Source organism: Loxodonta africana, chromosome 21, assembly GCF_030014295.1.
Source record: "Loxodonta africana isolate mLoxAfr1 chromosome 21, mLoxAfr1.hap2, whole genome shotgun sequence".
Lineage (NCBI taxonomy): Eukaryota > Metazoa > Chordata > Mammalia > Proboscidea > Elephantidae > Loxodonta > Loxodonta africana.
Window position 1 is genome coordinate 50,863,334 of NC_087362.1, and position 21,526 is coordinate 50,884,859.

Below are 21,526 nucleotides of genomic sequence, written 5' to 3' on the forward strand. Positions count from 1 at the left end.
ATAAACTCTGTTATGCCAGCTGACCTAGATGTCCCCTGAAACCATGGTCCCCAGACCCTTACCCCTGCTACTCTGTCTCTCAAAGTGTTTGGTTGTATTCAGGAAACTTCTTACCTTTTGGTTTCGTCCAGTTGTGCTGACTTCCCCTGTGTTGTGTGTTGTCCCTCCCTTTACCTAAAATAATTCTTGTCTACTATCTAGTTAGTGAATACCCCTCCCTCTCTCTGCCTCCCTCCCTCCCCACCCTGGTAACCATCAAAGAATGTTTTCTTCTGTGCTTAAACCTTTTCTTGAGTTCTTTTAATAGTGGTCTCATACAATATTTGTCCTTTTGCCATTGGCTAATTTCACTCAGCATAATGCCTTCCAGATTCCTCCATGTTATGAGGTGTTTCATGGATTCATCATTGTTCTTTATCATTGCATAGTATTCCATTATGTAAATGTACCACAATTTATCCATTCATCTGTTGATGGGCAGCTAGGTTGTTTCCATCTTTTTGCTATTGTGAACAGTGCTGCAGTGAACATGGGTGTGCATGTATCTATTCATGTGGTGGCTCTTATTTCTCTAGGATATATTCCAAGGAGTGGGATTGCTGGATCGTATGGTAGTTCTATTTCTAGCTTTTTAAGGAAGTACCAAATTGATTTCCAAAGTGGTTGTACCATCTTACATTGCCACCAGCAGTGTACAAGTGTGCCAGTCTCTCCACAACCTTATTTTGTGTTTTTTTGATTAATGCTAGCTTTGTTGGAGTGAGATGGTATCTCATTGTACTTTTGATTTGCATTTTTCTAATGGGTAATGATCATGAGCATTTCCTCATGTATCTGCTAGCAGCCTGAATGTCTTCTTTGGTGAAGTGCCTGTTCATATCCTTTGCCCATTTTTTAATTGGATTATTTTTCTTTTTGTTATTGAGGTTTTGCAGCATCTTGTAGGTTTTAGACATTAGACGCTGATCAGATTTGTCACAGCCAAAAATTTTTTCCCAGTCTGTAGGTTGTCTTTTTTACCCTTTTGGTGAAGCCTTTTGATGAGCATAAGTGTTTGATTTTTAGAAGCTCCCGGATATCTAGTTTCTCTTCTGGTGTTTGTGCATTGCTGGTAATGTTTTGTGTTCTGTTTATGCTATGTATTAGGGCTCCTAGCATTGTCCCTATATTTTCTTCCATGATCTTTATTGTTTTACATTTTATATTTAGGTCTTTGCCCATTTCGAGTTAGTTTTGTGCCTGGTTTGAGGTATGGGTCTCCTTTCATTTTTTGCAGATGAATATCCAGTTATGCAAGCACTATTTGTTAAAGACACTGTCTTTTCCCTAGTTAATGGACTTTGGGCCTTTGTCAAACATCAGCTGCTCATAGGTAGATGAATTTACGTCTGGATTCTCAATTCTGTTCCATTGGTCTGTGTATCCGTTGTACCAGTCCCAGGCTGTTTTGACTACCGGGGAGGTATAATAGGTTCTAAAATCAGGTAGTTTGAGGCCTCCCACTTTGTTCTTCTTCTTCAGTAATGCTACTTATCCGGGACCTCTTCCCCTTCCATATGAAGTTGGTGATTTGTTTTTCCATCTCCTTAAAAAATATTGAAATTTAGATCAGGATTGCATTGTATCTGTAGATAGCTTTGGGTAGAACAGATGTTTTCACAATGTTGAGCCTTCCTATCCATGAGCAAGGTATTTTTTTCCATTTACATAGGTCTCTTTTGGTTTCTTGCAGTAGTGTCTTGTAGTTTTCTTTGTATAGGTCTTTTACATCTCTGATTAGATTTATTCCTAAGGATTTTATCTTCTTGGGGGCTATTGTAAATGGTATTGATTTGGTGATTTCTTCTTTGATGTTCTTTGTTGATATAGAGGAATCCAAGTGATTTTTGTATGTTTATCTTGTATCCTGATACTTGGCTGAACTGTTCTATTGATCCAGCAGTTTTCTTGTGGTTTCTTTGGGATTTTTGTGTATAAGATCATATCATCTGCAGATAGAAATACTTTTACTTATTCCTTACCAATTTGTATGCCTTTTATTTATTTTTCTAGCCTAATTGTTCTGGCTAGGACCTCCAGCACAATGTTGAATAAGAGTGGTGATTTTGTCTGGTTTCCATTCTCAGGGGAATGCTTTCAGACTCTCTCCATTTAGGATGTTAGCTATTGACTTTGTATAAATGCCCTTTATTATGTTGAGGAATTTTCCTCCTATGACTATTTTGTTGAGAGTTTTTATCATGAATGGGTGTTGGACTTTGTCACATGCCTTTTGTGCATCAATTGATAACATCATATGATTCTTGTCTTTTGTTTTATTTATGTGATTACATTGATTGTTTTTCTAATGTTGAACCATCCCTGCATACCAGGTATGAATCCTACTTGGTCATGCTGAATCATTTTTTTGATATGTTGTTGAACTCTATTGGCTAGAATTTTGTTGAGAATTTTTGCTTCTATGTTCACAAGGATATTGGTGTGTAATTTTCTTTTTTCTTTTTTTGTGGTTTTGGTTTCAGGGTTATGCTGGCTTCATAGAATGAGTTTGGGAGTATTCTATCCTTTTCTATGCTCTGAAATACCTTTAGTAGTAGTGGTGTTAACTCTTCTCTGAAAGTTTGGTAGAATTCTCCAGTGAAACTGTCAGGGCTGGCACTTTTTTTGTTGTTGTTGTTAGGAGTTTCTTAATTACCTTTTCAATCTCTTTTATAGGTTTACTTAGTTTTACCTCTGTTTGTGTTAGTTTAGGTAGGTAGTGTGTTTCTAGAAATTTGTCCATTTCCTCTAGGTTTTCGAATTTGTTAGAGTATAATTTTTCATAGTATTTTGTTATGATTCTTTTAATTTCAGTTGGGTCTGTTGTGATATCACTTGTCTCATTTCTTATTCAGGTTATTTGCTTCCTCTGCTGTTTTTGTCAGTTTGGCTAATGGTTTATCAATTTTGTTGATCTTTTCAAAGAATCAGCTTCAGTCTTGTTAATTCTTTCGAATGTTTTTCTGTTCTCTATTTCATTTAATCCTACTCTAATTTTTATGATATGTTTTCTTCTGGTGCCCAAGGGCTTCTTTTTTTGCTCTCTATTTCTTCAAGTTGTAGGGTTAATGTTTTGAATTTGGCCCTTTCTTGTTTTTGGATGTGTGTATTTATTGCTATAAATTGACCTCTGAGCACTGCTTTTGCTGTTTCCCAGAGGTTCTGGTAGGGTGTGTTTTCATTCTCATTTGAGTCTGAATTTTTTTATTCCGTCTTTAATTTCTTCTTTAACACAGTAGTTTTTGAGCAAGGTATTTGTTCAGTTTCCATGTGTTTGATTTTTTTTCCTTGCTTTTTCTGTTACTGATTTCTATTTTTATGTCTTTACAGTCAGAAAAGATGCTTTGTAATATTTCGATGCTTTGAATTCTGTTAACGCTTGCTTTATGGCCTAATATGTGATCTATTCTGGAGAATGTTACGTGTGTTGGAAAAGAAAGTGTACTTGGCTGCTGTTGGGTAGAGTGTTCTGTATATTTCTATGAAATCAAGTTGGTTGGTTGTGGCATTTAGATCTCTCGCATCTTTACTGAGCTTCTTTCTGGATGTTCCATCCTTCACCGAAAGTGGTGTGTTGAAGTCTCCTACTATTATTCTGGAGCTGTCTTATCTTTTCATTGCTGTTAGAATTTCTTTTATGTATTTCGGAGCCCTGTCATTGGTGCTTAAATATTTATTATGATTATGTCCTCCTGCTGTATTGACCTTTAATCATTATGTAGTTACCTTCCTTATCCTTTGTGTCAGATTTTACTTTAAAGTCTATCATGCGAGAAATTAACATTACCACTCCACGTCTTTTTTTTTTTATTAACTTCTTTTAAGCTTCAAGTGAACGTTTACAAATCCAATCAGTCTGTCACATATAAGTTTACGTACATCTTACTCTGTACTCCCACTTGCTCTCCCCCTATTGAGTCAGCCCTTTCAGTCTCTCCTTTCGTGACAATTTTGCCAGCTTCCCTCTCTATCCTCCCATCCCCCCTCCAGACAAGAGTTGCCAACACAATCTAAAGTGTCGACCTGATATAATTAGCTCAGTCTTCATCAGCATCTCTCTCCCACCCGCTGACCAGTCCCTTTCATGTCTGATGAGTTGTCTTCGGGGATGGTTCCTGTCCTGTGCCGGCAGAGGGTCTGGGGAGCATGGCCACCGTGATTCCTCTAGTCTCAGTCAGACCATTAAGTATGGTCTTTTTATGAGAATTTGGGGTCTGCATCCCACTGATCTCCTGTTCCCTCAGGAGTTCTCTGTTGTGCTCCCTGTCAGGGCAGTCATCGATTGTGGCCGGGCACCAACTAGTTCTTCTGGTCTCAGGATGATGTAGGTCTCTGGTTCATGTGGCCCTTTCTGTCTCTTGGGCTCTTAGTTGTCGTGTGACCTTGGTGTTCTTCATTTTCCTTTGCTCCAGGTGGCTTGAGACCAATTGATGCATCTTAGATGGCCGCTTGTTAGCATTTAAGACCCCAGATGCCACATTTCAAAGTGGGATGCAGAATGTTTTCATAATAGAATTATTTTGCCAAATGACTTAGAAGTCCCCTCAAACCATTTTCCCCAGACCCCCGCCCTTGCTCCGCTGACCTTTGAAGCAATCATTTTATCCCGGAAACTTCTCGGCTTTTGGTCCAGTCCAGTTGAGCTGACCTTCCATGTATTGAGTGTTGTCTTTCCCTTCACCCAAAGCAGTTCTTACCTACTGATTAATCAATAAAAAACCCTCTCCTTCCCTCCCTCCCTCCCCCCTTCGTAACCACAAAAGTATGTGTTCTTCTCAGTTTATACTATTTCTCAAGATCTTATAATAGTGGTCTTATACAATATTTGTCCTTTTGCCTCTGACTAATTTCGCTCAGCATAATGCCTTCCAGGTTCCTCCACGTTATGAAATGTTTCACAGATTCCTCACTGTTCTTTATCGATGCGTAGTATTCCATTGTGTGAATATACCACAATTTATTTACCCGTTCATCCGTTGATGGACACCTTGGTTGCTTCCAGCTTTTTGCTATTGTAAACAGAGCTGTAATAAACATGGGTGTGCATATATCTGTTTGTGTGAAGGCTCTTGTATCTCTAGGGTATATTCCGAGGAGTGGGATTTCTAGGTTGTATGGTAGTTCTGTTTCTAACTGTTTCAGATAACACCAGACAGATTTCCAAAGTGGTTGTACCATTTTACATTCCCACCAGCAGTGTATAAGAGTTCCAATCTCTCCGCAGCCTCTCCAACATTTATTATTTTGTGTTTTTTGGATTAATGCCAGCCTTGTTGGTGTGAGGTGGAATCTCATCGTAGTTTTAATTTGCATTTCTCTAATGGCTAATGATCGAGAGCATTTTCTCATGTATCTGTTGGCTGCCTGAATATCTTCTTTAGTGAAATGTGTGTTCATATCCTTTGCCCACTTCTTGATTGGGTTGTTTGTCTTTTTGTGATTGAGTTTTGACAGAATCATGTAGATTTTAGAAATCAGGCGCTGGTCTGAGATGTCATAGCTGAAAATTCTTTCCCAGTCTGTAGGTGGTCTTTTTACTCTTTTGGTGAAGTCTTTAGATGAGCATAGGTGTTTGATTTTTAGGAGCTCCCAGTTATCGGGTTTCTCTTCATCATTTTTGGTAATGTTTTATATTCTGTTTATGCCTTGTATTAGGGTTCCTAGGGTTGTCCCTATTTTTTCTTCCATGATCTTTATCGTTTTAGTCTTTATGTTTAGGTCTTTGATCCACTTGGAGTTAGTTTTTGTGCATGGTGTGAGGTATGGGTCCTGTTTCATTCTTTTGCAAATGGATATCCAGTTATGCCAGCACCATTTGTTAAAAAGACTATCTTTTCCCCAATTTACTGACACTGGTCCTTTGTCAAGTATCAGCTGCTCATACGTGGATGGATTTATATCTGTGTTCTCAATTCTGTTCCACTGGTCTATGTGCCTGTTGTGGTACCAGTACCAGGCTGTTTTGACTACTGTGGCTGTATAATAGGTTCTGAAATCAGGTAGAGTGAGGCCTCCCACTTTCTTCTTCTTTTTCAGTAATGCTTTGCTTATCCGGGGCTTCTTTCCCTTCCATATGAAATTGGTGATTTGTTTCTCTATCCCCTTAAAATATGATATTGGAATTTGGATCGGAAGTGCGTTATATGTATAGATGGCTTTTGGTAGAATAGACATTTTTACTATGTTAAGTCTTCCTATCCATGAGCAAGGTATGTTTTTCCACTTAAGTATGTCCTTTTGAATTTCTTATAGTAGAGCTTTGTAGTTTTCTTTGTATAGGTCTTTTACATCCTTGGTAAGATTTATTCCTAAGTATTTTATCTTCTTGGGGGCTACTGTGAATGGTATTGATTTGGTTATTTCCTTTTTGGTGTTCTTTTTGTTGATGTAGAGGAATCCAAGTGATTTTTGTATGTTTATTTTATAACCTGAGACTCTGCCAAACTTTTCTATTAGTTTCAGTAGTTTTCTGGAGGATTCCTTAGGGTTTTCTGTGTATAAGATCATGTCATCTGCAAATAGTGATAACTTTACTTCCTCCTTGCCAATCAGGATACCCTTTATTTCTTTGTCTAGCCTACTTGCCCTGGCTAGGACTTGAAGTACGATGTTGAATAAGAGCGGTGATAAAGGGCATCCTTGTCTGGTTCCCATTCTCAAGGGAAATGCTTTCAGGTTCTCTCCATTTAGAGTGATATTGGCTGTTGGCTTTGCATAGATGCCCTTTATTATGTTGAGGAATTTTCCTTCAATTCCTATTTTGGTAAGAGTTTTTATCATAAATGGGTGTTGGACTTTGTCAAATGCCTTTTCTGCATCAATTGATAAGATCATGTGGTTTTTGTCTTTTGTTTTATTTATGTGATGGATTACATTAATGGTTTTTCTGATATTAAACCAGCCTTGCATACCTGGTATAAATCCCACTTGATCATGGTGAATTATTTTTTTGATGTGTTGTTGGATTCTATTGGCTAGAATTTTGTTGAGGATTTTTGCATCTATGTTCATGAGGGATATAGGTCTATACTTTTCTTTTTTTGTAATGTCTTTACCTGGTTTTGGTATCAGGGAGATGGTGGCTTCATAGAATGAGTTGGGTAGTATTCCGTCCTTTTCTATGCTTTGAAATACCTTCAGTAGTAGTGGTGTTAACTCTTCTCTGAAAGTTTGGTAGAACTCTGCAGTGAAGCCATCCGGGCCAGGGCTTTCTTTTGTTGAAAGTTTTTTGATTACCGTTTCAATCTCTTTTTTTGTTATGGGTCTATTTAGTTGTTCTACTTCTGATTGTGTTAGTTTAGGTAGGTAGTGTTTTTCTAGGAATTCATCCATTTCTTCTAGGTTTTCAAATTTGTTAGAGTACAATTTTTCTTAGTAATCTGAAATGATTCTTTTAATTTCATTTGGTTCTGTTGTGATGTGGTCCTTCTCATTTCTTATTCGGGTTATTTGTTTCCTTTCCTGTATTTCTTTAGTCAGTCTAGCCCATGGTGTATCAACTTTGTTAATTTTTTCAAAGAACCAGCTTTTGGCTTTGTTAATTCTTTCAATTGTTTTTCTGTTCTCTAATTCATTTAGTTCAGCTCTAATTTTTATTATTTGTTTTCTTCTGGTGCCTGATGGATTCTTTCGTTGCTCACTTTCTATTTGTTCAAGTTGTAGGGACAGTTCTCTGATTTTGGCTCTTTCTTCTTTTTGTATGTGTGCATTTATCGATGTAAATTGGCCTCTGAGCACTGCTTTTGCTGTGTCCCAGAGGTTTTGATAGGAAGTATTTTCATTCTTGTTGCATTCTATGAATTTCCTTATTTCCTCCTTGATGTCTTATAACCCAGTCTTTTTTCAGGAGGGTATTGTTCATTTTCCAAGTATTTGATTTCTTTTCCCTAGTTTTTCTGTTATCGATTCCTTTTTTTTTAGTTTCATTGCCTTGTGGTCTGAGAAGAAGCTTTGTAATACTTCGATGTTTTGGACACTGCAAAGGTTTGTTTTATGACCCAATATGTGGTCTATTCTAGAGAATGTTCCATGTGTGCTAGAAAAAAAAGTATACTTTGCAGCAGTTGGGTGGAGAGTTCTGTATAAGTCAGTGAGGTCAAGTTGGTTGATTGTTGTAAGTAGGTCTTCTGTGTCTCTATTGAGCTTCTTACTGGATGTCCTGTCCTTCTCCGAAAGTGGTGTGTTCAAGTCTCCTACTATAATTGTGGAGGTGTCTATCTCACTTTTCAATTCTGTTAAAATTTGATTTATGTATCTTGCAGCCCTGTCATTGGGTGCATAAACATTTAATATGGTTATGTCTTCCTGATCAATTGTCCCTTTTATCATTATATAGTGTCCTTCTTTATCCTTTGTGGTGGATTTAAGTCTAAAGTCTATTTTGTCAGAAATTAATATTGCTACTCCTCTTCTTTTTTGCTTATTGTTTGCTTGATATATTTTTTTCCATCCTTTGAGTTTTAGTTTGTTTGTGTCTCTAAGTCTAAGGTGTGTCTTGTAGGCAGCATATAGATGGATCGTGTTTCTTTATCCAGTCCGTGACTCTCTGTCTCTTTATTGGTGCATTTAGTCCATTTACATTCAGCGTAGTTATAGATAAATAAGTTTTTAGTGCTGTCATTTTGATGCCTTTTCATGTGTGTTGTTGGCCATTTCATTTTTGCACATACTTTTTTGTGCTGAGACGTTTTTCTTAGTAAATTGTGAGATCCTCATTTTCATAGTGTTTGACTTTATGTTAGTTGAGTCGTTACATTTTTCTTGGCTTTTATCTTGAGTTATGGAGTTGTTATACCTTTTTGTGGTTACCTTATTATTTACCCCTATTTTTCTAAGTAAAAACCTAACTTGTATCGTTCTATATCGCCTTGTATCACTCTCCATATGGGAGTTCAGTGCCTCCTGTATTTAGTCCCTCTTTTTGATTATTGTGATCTTTTACCTATTGACTTCCATGATTCCCTGTTATGTGTTTTTTTTTTTTTTTTTAATTAATCTTAATTTGTTTGTTTTTGTGATTTCCCTATTTGAGTTGATATCAGGATGTTCTGTTTTGTGACCTTGTGTTGTGCTGGTATCTGATATTATTGGTTTTCTGACCAAACAATATCCTTTAGTATTTCTTGTAGCTTTGGTTTGGTTTTTGCAAATTCTCTAAACTTATGTTTATCTGTAAATATCTTAATTTCGCCTTCATATTTCAGAGAGAGTTTTGCTGGATATATGATCCTTGGCTGGCAGTTTTTCTCCTTCAGTGCTCTGTATATGTTGTCCCATTGCCTTCTTACCTGCATGGTTTCTGCTGAGTAGTCTGAACTTATTCTTATTGATTCTCCCTTGAAGGAAACGTTTCTTTTCTCCCTGGCTGCTTTTAAAATTTTCTGTTTATCTTTGGTTTTAGCGAGTTTGATGATAATATGTCTTGGTGTTTTTCTTTTTGGATCAATCTTAAATGGGGTTCGATGAGCATCTTGGATAGATATCCTTTCGTCTTTCATGATGTCAAGGAAGTTTTGTGTCAGGAGTTCTTCAACTATTTTCTCTGTGTTTTCTGTCCCCCCTCCCTGTTCTGGAACTCCAATCACCTGCAGGTTATCCTTCTTGATAGAGTCCCACATGGTTCTTAGGGTTTCTTCATTTTTTTTAATTCTTTTATCTGATATTTTTTTAGCTATGTTGGTGTTGATTCCCTGGTCCTCCAGATGTCCCAGTCTGCATTCTAATTGCTCGAGTCTGCTCCTCTGACTTCCTATTGCGTTGTCTAATTCTGTAATTTTATTGTTAATCTTTTGGATTTCTACATGCTGTCTCTCTATGGATTCTTGCAACTTATTGATTTTTCCACTATGTTCTTGAATAATCTTTTTGAGTTCTTCAACAGTTTTATCGGTGTGTTCCTTGGCTTTTTCTGCAGTTTGCCTTGTTTCGTTTGTGATGTCTTGAAGCATTCTGTAAATTAGTTTTTTATATTCTGTATTTGATAATTCCAGGATTGTATCTTCATTTGGGAAAGATTTTGATTCTTTTGTTTGGGGGGTTGGAGAAGCTGTCATGGTCTGCTTCTTTATGTGGTTTGATATGGACTGCTGTCTCCGAGCCATCACTGGGAAACTAGTTTTTCCAGAAAATCCGCTGACTGGTACGCTGGCTCCTGGCTCTGAAAACAATCGCTGCTTCCCCATATTAGTTCGTTCTCCGTCTCTAAGTCTGTGTTTGTTGTTCAGGGTTCGTAGATTGTTATGTATGTGATCGATTCACTTGTTTTTCTGAGTCTTTGTTGCAAGAGGGATCCGAGGTAGCGTCTACCTAGTCCGCCATCTTGGCCCCGCCCGGCTCCAGGTCTTTTTTTGATTGTTGTTTGCTTGGTAATTTTTTTTTTCCATCCTTTGCATTTTAGTTTGTTCATGTCTTTGAGTCTAACTAAGGTGTGTCCCTTGTAGGCAGCATATAGATGGATCGTGTTTTTTTTTTTTTTTTTTAATCCATTCTGCCACTCTTTCTCTTTATTGGTGCGTTTAGTCCATTTATATTCAGCATAATTAATGATAAGTATGAGTTTAGTGCTGTTATTTTGATGTCCTTTTTTGTGTGTGTGCTGTTGACAGTTTCTTTGCTCCACTTAATTTTCTGTGCTGAGTTGTTTTTCTTTATGTATTTTCTTTTCATCTTTTTCATTGTTGTTGATTTTGTATTTGCCGAGTCTTTATGTTTTTCTTGTTTTTTATTTTGATGTGTAGGATTGTTAGTTTCCTTTGTTGTTACCTTAATATTTACCCCTATTTTTGTAAGTTTAAACCAATCTTTTATTTCTTTGTATCTCCTTGACTTCCTCTCCATATGAAAGATTTATGACTGTATTTTTTAGTGCCTCTTTTCTGTTTTAATGTAGTCATCTTTACATATTGTCATCTTTGCTTCCCTATTTTCAGTGTTTTAGCTTTGATTTATTTTTGTGACCTACCCATCTAGGTTGATATCTGGTTGCTCTGTCCTGTATTCTAGTCTGGGGTTGTTATCTGATGTTATTGATTTTCTAACTGGAGGACTCCCTTTGGTATTTCTTGTAATTTTTGTTTTGTTTTTGCAGATTCTCTAAACTTCTGTCTATCTGGAAATGCTCTGATTTCTCCATCATATCTGAGACACAGTTTTGCTGGATATGTAATTCGTGGCTGGCAGTTTTTTTTCCTTCAATGCTTTATATATGTCATTCCATTCCTTCTTGTCTGCATGGTTTTTGCTGAGTAGTCTGAGTTTAGTCTTACTGACTCTTCTTCTTTGTAGATCACTTTTTGTTTATCCCTAGCTGCTCTTAAAATTCTCTCTTTATCTTTGGTTTTGGCAAGTTTGATTATAATATGTCTTGGTGACTTTCTTTTGGCATCTACCTTGTGTCAGGTTCAGTGAGCATCTTGGATAGATACCTTCTTATCTTTCACGGTATCAGGGAAGTTTTCTGCCAGCAGATCTTCAGCAATGCTCTCTGTAGCTTCTGTTATCCCCTCCTGTTCTGGTACTCTAGTCACTCGTAGATTATTCCTCTTGGTAGAGTCCCACATAATTTTTAGGATTTCTTCATTTTTTAAATTCTTTTACCTGATTTTTCCTCGGATAAGTTGGCATCAAGTGCTTTATCTTCAGTCTCACTCATTCTGACTTCCATTGCCTAAATTCTGCTCCTATGACTTTCTATTGAGTTGTATAATTCTGAGATTTTGTTGTTAATCATGTGGATTTGTTTGCTGTTTCTCTGTGGATTCTTCCGTCCTGTTAAATTTGTCATTATGCTTTTCTATATTCTTCTTCAGTTCCTTTCTTGCTTTGTCTGTGTATTCCTTGGCTTGTTCTGGATTTTGCCTGATCTCGAAGAGTTCTGCACATTAGTCTTTTGTATTCTACCTCTAGTAATCACAGGAAGATCTCTTCCTCCAGAAGATTTCTTGTTTTGGGAGCTTGCTAAAGCCATCACGGTCTGCCTCTGTATGTGATTTGATATTGACTGTTGCCTCTGAGCCATCAATAAGTTATTATATTATTTATTTATTTTACGTTTGCTTACTCTGTCCTAGCTTCTTGTTTTGTTTCGATATGCCCAAATAGGTTGCTCGTGTGAGGCAGTTTGATTATTGGTGCCTTTGAAGCTCTAACGTCCTGTCATCAGGTGGTTAGATCTGTTACTAGAGATGTGAGTTCAGGAGTCTGTTTACTTCTCTTGTGTGGATTCAGCTCAGGTGTCCAGCTAGTTGGTCACCAAGTGTGTGGTGCAGGTTCTCACCTACAGTCCTAGATGGGCAGGGGTGATTGGTGTAGGCACAGGTATCTGGCTGTAGTAGGGGTCACGAGCTGAGCAAGGCAGGAGGCTGACAGCTGCCCCTGAGTGTCTGGGGGGGAAGGTGTGTCCCTGTTCCCTAGAGTGCCTAGGTGGGTGGGTTTTGCAGCTGGATTCTGGGTAACCAGTGCTGTTGGCTGTAAGGACTGGGAGGCACCACTTATTCTTGGACCCCTGTTTCCGGTAGCTAGGTGGCATGGGTGGAACCACCAATCCTCAGGCCCCTGATATGGGTAGGTAAGGACCCTGCTTAATAGGCAGAGAGGACCTGTCACTCCACCAGATAGCTGATACAATTGAAGTTAGGCTTCAGGTATATTCCCTGTTGTACTGCACTAATAAGGGCCTATGCTGTTGAAATAGGCTCATACAGCCTATGCAGGGGTGAAAGGCATTCAAAGACCATGGACCCCTTATGCCTGTGCCTAAGCAAAGGAGCTGTGCCTGCCCTGAATTCCCAGCTTAGGGAAGCTGGCAGATTATTTTTTCCTGTTTGTTAATTTGTTCCCTCTCCAAGGCCAGGAGAATGGCTTAGGGCACATGACGGGTCTTACTTCCTGCCCAGGGGATGCAGCAATCTCTGAAGCTGGCCTGGGCCCCGCCCCGGTGCAGAGGCGGGAGGGGGCAGGTAAATGAGAGAGAGGTTTTTCCTGTAATGGTGTTTTTTGATCTATGAGGTAGGTTAGACGCATGTACTTATCTTTTGCTAATTGAGTGCTGCTTTTCACTGGTTCTGGAGGCCTGAGTAGACTCTCTGCCGCTCGGTCTCTCCCACGTGGAAAACGCATCCCAAGCATTACTGCTTGCCTTACCGTGCACACCAGGCGATCTGGCCTGCAGGCTGTTGGTTCCCGACAGGTCAGGTCTGGCAACTCTTTCACCCCTCTGGAATAGTTCATTTCAAACCTAGAGGGATGGCAAAACTGAGCAGTCCCTTTGGTGGGCCACAATTAACCTATCACACAGTCCTACCCATTCACCTGGGTGGGAGTTACAAGACCATGGCCAGAAGGGCTGTATTAAGTAATTCATTACACCGCACTCCCACACCCAGTTAGCAACTGGCAAAATGAAACTTAAATCCAGGTTATTCTTGTTGGGTGCTGTTTGAGTTGATTCCGACTCAGAGCAACCCCATGAGACAGAATAGAACTATCCTATAGGGTTTTCTGCATGTAATTTTTACAGAAGTGGATCACCAGGTCTTTCTCCCGCAGAGCCGCTGAATGGGTTTGAACCGCCAACCTTACCTTTAGCAGCTGAGCGCTTAATCATTGTGCCACCAGACCCTAGCTCTTTAAATATATCACCTTGACATGTTGGTGTGCCTCAGGCTCAGCCCCTAGTCCTCTTTTCTGTTTATACTCACACCCTAAGCCGTCACCTCATCCAGTGTGATGACTTCATCATAGACCTCAACACCCATAAATCCAACAAACGACTTGAAGCTAATAGGCACTTCAAACTTAGATTGTCCAAAACTGAGGTCCTGACACCCACTCCCAAACCTGCTCTTCCTCCTGGCTTTCTTGTCTTTGTTATTAGCAATGTCATTCTGCCAGATACTCAGGCTAAAAACCTTGGGTTGACTCCCTGCTCTAGTACCTAGTATCCAGTCGTCTGTCACCAAATCCTGTTGGGTCTACCTTCAAAGGAGCGACGACGGCACTGGGGCTTTCTACCTTCGAAATACCTCCATAATTCAACACTTCTCACCATCTGGGCTACCATCATCCTGATCCATGCCACCGTGATCTTGCTCTTGCCTACCTTATTGCAAAGGTCTCGTCTCTGTTCTCAGAGCTTCTGCCCTTGTCTGCGCTGAAGTCTATTCTCAACATAAGATCTGAGTGGCTTTTTAAAAATCTGAATTAGATTGTGCCTCTCAGTGTTTCCATTGTACCCAGAGTCAAAACCACAGCCCTCACTATACCTCCAGGCCATTTGGCCCCCTGTAATGCTGACCTCGTCTCCTAGGACTGTCTCCCCAGTGCTCACCCTGCCCCAGCCATGGGGCCTCTGCTGTTCCTCGGACTAAGCTCCTCCTTCAGCCTAGAATGCTCTTCCAGATAGCTGTTCCCCTACTCCCTTTAGCTCTTTCTCAAGTTGCTCCTTCTCCGTACGGCCTTCCATGACTACTCTGCCTAAAATGTCAAACACCCCCCAGCCCAGTTGCATTTCATTCTCCTGCTCTGCTTTAATTTTTCTCCTTTGTAGTTGTCACTGTCTAGCATGCTATATTTTTTTTTATTTAATTTTTAAAAATGTCTCTTTCATTAGGGCATGAGCTGGTGAGGAGGGCTTTTTGTCTGTTTTATCCACTGCTGTATTGAATGGCGTATTAGATTTATGTATTCTTGAAACCATTTTTAATCTTTAAGAATGTAGGTGTTGTCTTCCCATGCAAATATGGTTGAAGTTAGCATACCAGAAACATTTGTAAGTCATCAGTACAGTGTGTTATTTCTTGCCCAAGATTACTAGATCTGATTGCAGGGGTGAAAAAAAAAAAGAAAGTTTAGAAGCTTCCCTTATAGGAAGTATTTCTTCTGTGAATTGATTGCAAGTTAGGCATGTAATTCAGGTGGGGAATTAAGGTCTATGGCTCCGTAGAGAACTGTAAGGAGAGCCATGAGGAGAAGCACAGAGTGTGCACCTAAAGTCCAGTGCCTGTGTTAACTTAGAGTAGAAATGTGGAAAGACTGTGGATTACAGGAAAGGTTTCTTGGAGGGTTACTGCACTGAACTATTGACAGTGGAAAAAGCAGAACCACTCATGTGTACTTTCGTGTGCAGACACTGACAAGTACACCAGGAATCGTGTTGTTGTTGGATGCCGTGAGTCGATTCCAACCCATAGTGACCCCACGTGACAGAACAGAACTGCCCTATAGGGTTTTCTTGGCTGTAGTCTTTACGGAAGTGGATCGCCAGGTCTTTCTTCCATGGAGCTGCTGGGTGGGTTTGATCTGCCCACCTTTCTGTTAGCAGCCAAGCACTTACCCGTTGCACCACCAGGGTTTCTTTCAGGAATTGTAGATACGGGATATTTGGTGGTTCAGTGAGCTCTCATTTGCCACAATGTGCTTGGTGCCTTGGGGCAGAGAGAGATGGACTGGCCCCTGCCCTCAAAGGCTTCGGAGGCAGAGAGATGCACAATGGTAAATACAAAAAAAGAGTAGAATTCAATCACAAATTGCATGCTTTCCTGGAAGAGGGTGGTGTAAAGCAACATCTGTCAGGGAGAAACATAGCAGGAACAACATGGGGAGGAGATGGCACTGAGTGGAGCATCGGAAGAGACTGTGGAACTAGTGGGACTTCAGTAGGCAGCGAAGGGCCCGAGGAACAGCCTGCCTGTGCTTTGCAGGCTTCTCACACTTAAATCACTGGGGATCTTGTCAAAAAGATTCTGATTCTGTAAGTCTAGGAGGAGAGTCAGAGAGTCTGTATTCCTAACAAGCTCCCTGGTGATGCTGTTGTTGCTGGCTCTAGAGGACAAGACTGGGACCACAGACATGCCTGCTGTGCCTCCTGACCTGAAAGGTGGGGCTGGCGTGGAAGTGCTGGCATGGGCTTGACCTCTGCTGAGCTGTGACACATGCCTGGTGAACAGTGCGAAGTGGAGGCCAAGAGCCCAAGACTGATCTGGGTTTAGGTGCTCACAACCACCTGGCCTTTCCTCCAAGCCTCAGCCTTTAGGCCTCCTCCTCCTGAAATCAACCTTAAAAGTAGACTTTTTAATTTCCATTGACATATGTCTGTTTGTTTGACTTTATCATCTCAGATCTTTTGGGACATATTGCAAGAATGTCACTTTGGCCCTCCAGAAAGAAATTGATTCAGTTATGGGTAGATTTTTAAAAATGTTTTTATGAACTGCCAGTCCATCTTCTTATGATCAAGTCCAGTAATTTGTTTTTTTAAAGGATATCCCATGAATTAGGTGGACCTCTTATTTTTAGGGACTTCTAGTGTGTGGCAGGGAGCCCCGATGGTGCAGTGGTTAAACATTTGGCTGCTAACCAAAAGGTCAGCAGCTTGAACCCACCAACCACTCCACAGAAGACGATGTGGCGATCTGGTTCCGTAAAGATTTACAGCCTTGGAAACCCTATGGGGCAGTTCTACTCTTTGCTGTAGGGTCGGAAGCGACTCGATGACAACAGGTTTGGTGTTTGGTTGCTATGGGGGAGACGTGGTTATACCAATCATTCTTTTAAAGCCATGAAGGATCCCAGTTAACCTGAGTGACCTCAGCGTGACCCACTAGCAGAGCTGTAGATGGCATTTTCATTCCTGGGGATAAAATGGCAACAATTAGGATTCTGTCCTCTCAATGTTTGGAATCACTATGGTAGAAACTATAAATTAGAAACATGCGTAGGCAGTGTCCGCTTACTGGTGGCAGAGGAAGAACTAAAAACTTTGCAGCAACGTTCCTTTCTACTCCCTCACAAGAGACAGCAGTTTGCCTTCAGTGCCCACATGGTGTTAGATAGATGTTACCGTACTTTGGTGGGGGCTTAGTTGTTTACGTCGGGAATTTGATCTCTTCATCAAGACCCCTACACCTGCTCTTATGTAAGGATTGAGTCAGGCCATATTTCTGACAGTTCCACTCCTGTCCCCAGAAAAGAACTCTGTGGCCGTCCCTTGCCGCTGTCTTTGGGTTTTATTTAGACATGGTAGGCATGCTTGCCCACAGATGTGTACTGAGTATCCACGTACATGTATGTTTCCCGTTTTCTTCCTAGATTTTGGCCCTGATTGCGTTCATCTGCATAGAGACCATCATGGAGTGCGCCCCATGTGAGGGCCTCTACTTTTTTGAGTTCGTGAGCTGTAGCGCATTTGTGGTGACTGGGGTTTTGCTGGTTCTGTTCAGTCTCAACCTGCACGTGAGGATCCCCCAGATCAACTGGAACCTGACGGTGAGTACAAGTCACCACTCTCAGACTCTGAAGGACCGGGTGCTACTCGGCTTCAAGGGGGATTTGGGATCTCTCCGTGTCTTGTTTGGTTCCACTTCGTTTTGATACTTCAGTATTCCATCATAACTCAGCTGTGAAAGCTAAATTTCCTTACTGGGGTGAGTAAAACTACAAACCAAATGGAATCTTAACTAATGGTAGAAACGTTCTAACAGAATCCTTTTTTCCCCTTTCAATGTTGTTTCACTTTTGTGATCACCTGAAGACTGGTAATGTTGATATTTGTAGAATACGGGAAAGAGAAAAAATGGAATTGACACATTTGTACATTTTTCAGACTGGACACAAAAGCCATTTCCAAAAGCATTGCTTCTGGAAGAAATGAACATGTCAATACTTTGCAAAGCCTGCATAGACATTCAGAGCAACCGGGAGGGTGTGGCGGTTTTAATGACAGAGTCTTGAGTGGAAACGTTTCCTCTTCTCTGGTTTGGGTTCTTAGCCTCTTTGACACCCCTGCCCTCTGGCTGGCCTGGGAAGCTGCATTACTTGTCCTTACGGTGATGTATGAGGAAGGAAACTTAATATCACTGGGTGTTCTTCATATTTCTTTGCAAACAGGCATGTACAAGAGCTCAGCAAATCAGTTAGGGAGACACATGCCACGCAGTCAGCCATTTCCGTCTCCTGCGGTGCTGGGGGTAGACTCATGCGGGCACTACTGCTGCCGAGAGGGTGAGAGGGCACAGGAGGAGACCGCTGCAGACCACCTACCCTGAACAGGGCTCTTGAGCCACGTGAACAGGTCGTCTTGGCTCTCTCTTTGTCTGGTGCTGGGTGCCTACAGGCACCCTGAGAAGGTGTCCCCTCTGCTGCAGGAGCCCTGGGAGGAGCTGGTGCCGGTGCCTGGCCTGGCACGGCCCCTCCCACGGCGATCTTCAGGATCTGGAGAGGGGAAGGTCTTCCTGGCAACACACTTTCTGTGTTGTCCCAGTTGGCCCTAGCTCTTTTTAAGAGGAAAAAAAAAAATGAAAAGAAAGTTGCTGAGCTAGCAAAGTTGATGCCAGTTGAAAACTGTTTTTGTCTCACCTTTGAAAGCTGAGAAAAAAAAAATGTGATGGCATTTTAAATTTAAGCTGTAAGCCTCAAGATACTGGGAGCATTTTGTCCAAGAATTTGTGACAGGTTTTAATGTCTCAGCTATTTTATTTTCTTGAGGGTTTGTTTTTTTTTTTTTTTTTGGTTGTTTTTAGCTTTGAGTCTTTTTCTTTTTAATGTTTTCGTTGGGTGCTGTCAAGTCGATTTTCAACCTGTAGTGACCCCATGTGACAGAGTAGAACTGCCCCATAGGGTTTCTTAGGCTGTAATCTTTACAGAAACAAATCGCCAAGTCTTTCTCCCACAGAGCCACTGGGCGGGTTCAAACCACCAACCTTTAGGTTACCGTTTAACTGCTGTGCTACCAGGACTTCTATTAAAAACGTGTTTAATAGACTTTCTGTTTTTAGAGCAATTTCAACTATTTTTAAGGTGAAATAAAGTTTGTCCTACCTCCATGAGAAAATACTTAAAGAATCACATTCTAAATTGATGGTATAGTAAACAGAATTTAAAAGGGATTAATAGTTGGAAACCCTGGTGGGGCAGTGGTTAAGAGCTACAGCTGCTAACCAAATCCACCAGGTACTCCTTGAAAACCCTATGGAGCAGTTCTACTCTGTCCTCTAGGGTCACTATAAGTCAGAATCGACTTGACAGCAGTGTTTTTTTTTTTTTTTTAATCACATCATTTAAGAGAACCTGACAAACCTGTCCCCCCGCCCCCCCAACTAAAGTGCAAGGAGGCAAGGCCATTGGTATCCTTGGCCTCTGGTGTCACTAATAAATACTTGTTGAGGGAGGAGCGTGGCTGAAGGGTGAATGATGGGCATAGGAATGGCTGCTGGAAAAGATAAGAACATGGGCCCTGAGTCAGGCAGGCCTGACTGGGTTCCAATTCCAGGCGGCTCTGGAAGTCTGTATGACCTTGGGCTATATTTTTTCACAGGGTTGTTTTAAGAATAAAAGGAGATAATAAAATGTTATAAGGCATTTGTTTAGTGAGCCGCCCAATAAGTGGTTGTCGCTGCCAGTGTTACAGCATTAATCTAATCTAAGAGGTGGTTTACAGCAGACTGTTGATCACTCCATTTTCCTGTAGGCTTTCACCAGGTTTGATGTTAATTCTGTTTTGTCTACTTATATTGGAGCCCTTTTGGTACAGTGGTTAAGAGTCCGGCTGCTAACCAAAAGGTCAGCAGTTCGAGTACACCAGCCGCTCCTTGGAAACCCTATGGGGCAGTTTTACACTGTTCTCTAGGGTCACTATGAGTCGGAATGGACTTGATGGAAATGGCTTTGTTTTTTTTGTTTTTTTAATAAAAGCCTGAAATCTGTTAAAAGACCGTGCTTCAAATTTCTCAGTAACTGATACTGGCCTTATCCCTAGAAATACCTGTCAGGTGACCTTTCTGAAATTCTGATTTTTCTGTTTTAATAAAAAAAGACTTTTCCATTGGTGTATTTCCATGTTATTTGGTCATACTGAAGTTGCATCTTTTTCTCTGGAACGTTGATATCTGGCATTTTGGGTGGTGGTGTTTCGGGCCCATGGCTGGGCGGTGATGTGATCACGTGGGACCTTTCTGTCCCTTAGGATGCTTTCCAGAATCCCCACCCTTTGGTGTATGCTTACCCAACAAAAGGGTGTGTGTGCCTTTCCCTTCTGCATGGACCTGTGTGGGCCTATTTCGGGAGAATAGGCCCTTGTTGGCAAACTCCAACCATTTTAGCTGTGCGGTGGAGAGTTGGGTGTTTGATGTTTGACATTGCTTTGCCTATGAAACAAGGTCCTCACCTACCCAGAACAGGGACCTAAGGACTGGTAGCTTCACTCAGGTCCCCCAGCCACCCGCGACAGGGATCCAAAGATAACTGGTACCTCCCATTCCTTACAACAAAAACTTTGGGTGCCGATGGTCCCTCTGCAAAACCCACCCACCAGCACACTCTAGGGAGCAGAGACACGTTTTCCTCAGAGACACTCGGGGGTCGGTTCTCAGCCCCCTGCCTTGTTCACAGCATGACCGCCTGCTGCAATCAGATATCGGTATATACACCAATCACCCCTGCCCCTCTAAGACTGTAGGACAGAGCCTGTACCACACACTTGATATCAGCTACCTGGAAACCTGAGCTGAATTTATACAAGAAAACTGAATGGACTCCTAGACTGATATACCTGATAACAGCTCTAGCCAGCTGGGGACAGGACACCAGAGCTCCAAAGGTGAAAATAATCAAGCTAGCTCACTCAAGCAACCCAAAGGGGCATACCAAAACAAAACAAAGCAAGCAGCTACAACACAGTAGGCAAGCATAAACTAATACAATAACTTATAGATGGCTCGGAGACAACAGTCAATATCAAGTCACATAAAGAAACAGACCATGATCACCTCAAAAGACTCTCAAAACAAAGAATCCGGGGATATTTTAGATAAAAGTGCATTCCTGGAATTACCAGATGCAGAATACAAAAGTTTAATATACAGAACCCTTCAAGACATCAGGAAGGAAATGAGACAATATGCAGAACAAGCCAAGGAACACACAGATAAAGCAACTGAAGAAATTAGAAAGACTATTCAGGAACATAATAAAAACTTTAATAAGCTGGAAAAATCCATAGACAGACAGCAATCAGAAATTCAGAAGATTAACAAAATTACAGAAGTAGATAACTCAATAGAAAGTCAGAGGAGCAGAATTGAGCAAGTAGAAGCTAGAATTTCTGAACTCGGAGAGTAATCACTTGGCACTAATATATTTGAAGAAAAATCAGATAAAAGAATTTAAAAAAATGAGGAAAACTTTAGAATCATGTGGGACTCTATCAAGAGAAATAACCTATGAGTGATTGGAGTACCAGAACAGGGAGGGATTACAGAGAAAATTGTTGAGGATTTGTTGGCAGAAAACTTCCCTGATACTGTGAAAGATGAGAAGATATCTATCCAAGATGCTCATCGAACTCCACATAAGGTAGATCTAAAAAGAAAGTCACCAACACATATTATAATCAAGCTTGCCAAAACCAAAGATAAAGACAATTATAAGAGCAGCAAGAGATAAAAGAATAGTCACCTACACAGAAGAGCAAATAAGAATAAGCTTGGACTACTAG

General features: G+C 40.7%; 1 protein-coding gene across 1 annotated transcript in view; it reads left to right on the forward strand.

Annotated features, from left to right (window-relative positions):
• The window catches only part of CMTM4 (CKLF like MARVEL transmembrane domain containing 4), an 82,979-nt gene that overhangs the window by 33,615 nt on the left and 27,838 nt on the right, over positions 1-21,526 (forward strand). The window contains exon 2 of the mRNA XM_064273951.1: positions 17,125-17,301. Within this exon, the coding sequence (XP_064130021.1) occupies positions 17,125-17,301 (177 nt within the window). The remainder of the gene's footprint in view (positions 1-17,124; positions 17,302-21,526) is intronic.